The following is a 4,801-nucleotide window of genomic DNA, read 5'->3' as shown; positions in this document are numbered from 1 at the left end:
ATAAAAAAAGCTGGGATAAACATGTAGTATATGACTCTGTCCACATCTCTCATATTTTCTTATAGCAAACTTCAGAAATGGAATGATGTCCATGAATATTCTTAATAGCACACACAAATCCCCCAATGCAATAGTTGGCACCAGCAGGCATTCAGTAATTGGCAGCCATAAATAGGAAACCAAGTGAGCAAGGGAACAGGCTGATTCTGTCCCAACAGAGGGCCAGGAGGGAAATGTGCTGCACGTGGCCAGGGGATGTCGTAGCTTGGCAGTCTGGGGGGTAAGAGGATGAGGAGGCTGGGTTGTTTGTGCTCCCCAGCATAGACCAGCCACCAGTACCTAGAATGGGTGCTAGACTCTCTGCTTTGAGCCAAACACAATGATACTACCCTCCCTGCTGGCTCTTGGACACACACTCCCTTTGGCCCTGAGACCCCCTGTGGGCATACTGAGCTTAATCATGGGAGGGCTTTGGGTAACACCCATTACACTCCTGATTCAGAACCTCCATGTAGCCAAAAACTGTGGTCACAGAATGCACAATAAGAATCACTGTTTTTTCAAAGATTATTTATTAGCTATTCTCACTCATGATGAAAATATATAAAAAAGTAAATGAAACGGAAACAAAGATGAAAATGCTACCACATTTCTCCCCCAAGGACTTCAGTTGGACCATATGAAAGGGACCACCAGGGATTTCGTGTCTGCAGCTCACTTATAGGAGCCCCTATCAAAAAAAAAAGAGAAAGAAATGACACTATAATTTCTGCTAAGGTACAGGGGCTGATGTGGTACAATAGTAGTGAGGATGACTTTTTTAAACAAAGAAACCCGAATGCTTAAAAGCCCATGAGTGACACCCTTCCTGAGCCCACACAGTCACATTCAAGAACTTCTGGGCTGCTCCTGGGAATGAGTCTTCCCAGTCCAGACAATTCTTCTACGTGTCATTGCGGGCAGCCAATCTCTGTTCTCTAATAGTGGGTTTGTTCTCTGAGTGCTGTCTGGTTGCTTGAGTTGGCTTGGATGAATGAGGGTCAGTGGGGGATCTGTGACAGAGCTGGGAGATAAAAGCTGTGAAGGCTACAATAATGAGACTGCTTTTCTTGCATGGGCCCCAGCTGGCCCTGAAGGCCGTCTCCAGAGAGGAGCAACCTTTCACCCTACGCCAGATGCATCAGGAGAACAAGCTCACAGCCCCCTGGGTAAGGATGTGGAGGGCCAGCATTCATCCTGATGCTTCAGCTCAGGGCTGGTTGTTAAAATCCTGGCTTTCTTGCCTAGGGTTCACCGGGAACTACAGTAGTCCTGTTTATTCTTTCGCACAAATGGAAGCCTGCCAATTTAAATTAAATGTATAATGGTCCAAGAAAGGCCATTCTTAGAAGGATTTCCATTCCTTGGGGGTGGACGGCAAGGGGCACCATTTTCTTTCCTTCCTTCTCTTCAAGTGCTTGCTGTCCAGCCCACTGGAATGTGATTGTGTTATTGTCCTTCATGACGCCTTAGTCCCCTGGAGGAAGAAGGTCCCGAGCACCCAACACACAGGCCAGTCCTCAGTGGGTGGCCAGAACAGTGTCCAGCAGGCGGGAGCTCTTCAGCACCTTGGTCACAGAGAATGGCCCCATAGTGTCTCCCTAGCAGTTCTCACATTGCCCCGGGGTCTGTCTTGAGGAGCCCCTGTCTTTCTTCTAGATCCAGAGGCACCAGGAGCAAGGTGGGAGAGAACGTGCCTAGTCCTCCAGAATAGGGGTGTTGCAGTTCCCGTGGTAGATCTTGACGTGGCCCTCGCACCGGAAGTAGGCCTCGAAGACGTCACTGTAGCCGTGGTCCCTCCACCAGGTGCAGAGCTGCCGGTTCCAGGTACAGTCCAGCACGTGGAAGAGTTCGGGGTGCTCCATGCCGATCATGGTGAAGAAGTCCTGGTCCCCGAGGTGGCCGCGGAAGTGGTACTTGTCGGTCAGCTGCTGCACCTGTGCCGGTTCCAGCAGGCGGCCATAGAGTGGAGACTGGCGCATGGCCTCCAGGTCCAACAGCATTACCCCGCTGTTGAAGCCAGGAAGCCCCTCGGGAAGCGGGCCCCCAACCTTGGTCTTGGGGTTCTCATGGCGGAACTGCCAGAATGTGTGCCTGCAAAGAGAGAGACAGAGAGCAGAGTTAGCCCAGGGCGTGGGGGTGACATGGCTTCCTGGCCTTGTTGTTCTGGATGTCTCCACTGCCCTGCAGGGAAATACCGTTTGCACCTCAGTTTTGCAGCCACAAAACCCGGGACATTCTGAGGCTTGGAGTCCTCACCATGCCACCAGCGCACGGTGGGGCTGGGACCTGAAGCCAGGTCTCTAGGCTCCGAGCCTGGCGTTCTTTCCACCACCCTCTGCTACCTCAGGATGACGACCATGAGGTCATCATGATCATGATTGTCATCATCACCCTCATCACAGCTGACATGTCGACCTAGGACGTCCCAGGCACCATTCTAGATCAGGCTATTTACTTCTCACAAAACCCCAAAAAGATAGGTGCTTCTATGAGATGATACACGATTTCACAGCTGAGAAAATGGACGCATAGAGAGGTTAAGTAATTTGCCCAAAGCACACAGTTAGTAAGCAGCAGAAGCAGGAACTGACCCCAGACATTTGGCTCCAAAGCTCACATTCTTAAGATAGCAACAACCTAGATAGAATGTTCTACCCCTTTGTGTCTGACATCTTGAAAAGGAGACGGGAGAGAGAAGCGGGGAAAGTAATCCTGAAGAATGACCTGGTCAAGACACAGGAAGTTGAAGCTAGGTTGAAACGAACCCATTTTCTGCTTTACAGTAAGCCTCATTATTGAGACACCAAGTCTCGCATTTCTAGAAAGGCTGGGCAGGGGCAGGGGCTAGGGCTGGAGACAGCTCAGGGCACATGCCATGGGTTAGGGTGAAAGGCAGCTGCAGAAAAACCAAGTTGGGTGATGACTGTTTAGAGGGAATGTCACCTCAATTCCTATTTCTCCCTAGACAGATTTAGAAACTAGTCTAAGTTCATAGTTAATGGGGTGTCAGAGCCAGAGCGACCCTTATAGGTCCTCTATACAAATGCTTCCATTTGGAGGAGGGAAGAAAACTCTAGAAACTTCCCTGTGAGTGACAGGGTTTAAAGCGCTTGTCACTCTGTCCTCCCACCTCCTTAATGTCAAAGTCTTGTGTGTGCTGCAAGGGGGGGCAGGCAGAGGCGCCCGAGCCCACATCCACAGAGACGAGGTCACAGCAGAAATGCCTGTGACCTGGAGGAAGGAGGCACACTGGAAGACCCGTGTCGTGGTGGGGCAGGTAAAGAGCGGGTCCTTCAGGCAGGCAGTGCATCATGGCAGCACCAACTCTTCTTCCTAGCCTGGAGGAGATAACTTTCAGGACCCTTGAGAATACTGTCCTAGCTTGCCACAGGATGGGATCTGTGTGGTGAAGTGGAAGGTGCTGGGGGAATAAAGCCAGAGACCCGGTCCAAGGCGGCCCACAGCGGGTCCATTTTCCAGTCCCAGCACATTTCTCTGTGTCTGGGAATGTGTCCAGGAAGCCCTCAAGCCTTCCTTGAGGGCTCACATATCACAAAGGGCACCGAGAGTTTGATCCCAGCGAGGGAAAAGCATTCCCTTTGGACATTCTTACTGGAGGAGCCCACCGGTGCATTGAGTTTCACCATGGCTGGCCTACGAGTGGGAAAGAGTCCTGGCGCCTGTGGGTGATAACAACCTTGGCAAAAATAAGCTTCTCAAGCAAACTGAGATCTGTCATCTTTCTAGCCATAAAACCCAGCAGTGATGGGGTCACACAGGGTTGGGATGCAGTGTGGCAACTGTCGTCACTTTACCCTATTTTTTTTACCAGAGGCTAATTTCAGGACCAGGCTATAAATCAGCTAAAATCCTACCAGATGGACCAGGGCACTAATCATGGTGGGGGAGGGACCCTCTGCCTAGGGGGCAGGTGCTTTACCACCAAGGTGCTCGATTTGCCCTTCGAGGTGTGGGAATGGAACATTTACCAGGGAGGAGGACAGACCCGGGGGGAGGGAGGACACAAGGAGCAGGGAGGCAGAGTCTGTGCCCATGGAGGTCCTGGACCGCCACACGCTCCATGGAACCCACAGGTCCATCTATCTTTCCCCGCCTCCTCTCTTCCTCCCCAGAGGACTTGGGAGAGGAAAGCTCTCCCGGCTACGAGTGTTGCCTCCTGATCCCGCAGCACCTCACAGGGCACTGGCATGGCGGGGCTGTAAGCAAGATGACCGGGCCAACAAGAACAATGGAAAGGCAGGTGTGGGTCGGACCATGCAACTGTCAACTTTAGGTGTAACCAGAGAGTAGGACACTGTGAGGACACAACACTGCAGTTGCTGAGGCTGCATTTCATGGGCTTAAGTGAGGAGCAGGAACTACTGAGCATGCTCGGATGTCTTCAAAGTGCTTCTCTCTCTAGCGAGCAGGGAGGAGAGAGGCCATCCACAGCCCTCGGTGCCCGTACCAACCTTGGCAGGAAGGCTCCTAAACCTTCCCTGATCAGGCACAGAACTTGCAGGCTCAGGAGATGGGAGTGGGGGAGGGATAGAGAAGGGGAGAGAATATCCTTCCAGGAGGAGATCATAGTCCAGGTGGCTGCTTGGGAATGTGATACCCACTACCACCACTCTATCAGGACGAAGAGGCACTTCATAATAAGGAGCCACAAAGAAGCTGGGCTTGATGGCTCAGCCTGTAATCCCACGCCTTGGGAGGCTGAGGTGAGTGGACTGCCTGAGCCCGTGGGTTCAACACC

General features: G+C 51.9%; 1 protein-coding gene across 1 annotated transcript in view; it reads right to left on the bottom strand.

The window, feature by feature from the left end:
- Window positions 1-553: 553 nt before the first annotated feature.
- XXYLT1 (xyloside xylosyltransferase 1) overlaps window positions 554-4,801 on the bottom strand; it is a 189,446-nt gene continuing 185,198 nt past the window's right edge. Inside the window, exon 4 of the mRNA XM_008061926.2 lies at window positions 554-2,133. Within this exon, the coding sequence (XP_008060117.1) occupies window positions 1,737-2,133 (397 nt within the window). The 3' untranslated portion in view covers window positions 554-1,736. The remainder of the gene's footprint in view (window positions 2,134-4,801) is intronic.

This window comes from Carlito syrichta, unplaced genomic scaffold (genome assembly GCF_000164805.1).
Source record: "Carlito syrichta isolate Samal-C Ts95f unplaced genomic scaffold, Tarsius_syrichta-2.0.1 Scaffold305641, whole genome shotgun sequence".
NCBI lineage: Eukaryota > Metazoa > Chordata > Mammalia > Primates > Tarsiidae > Carlito > Carlito syrichta.
This window is presented reverse-complemented; position numbering and strand designations above follow the sequence as displayed.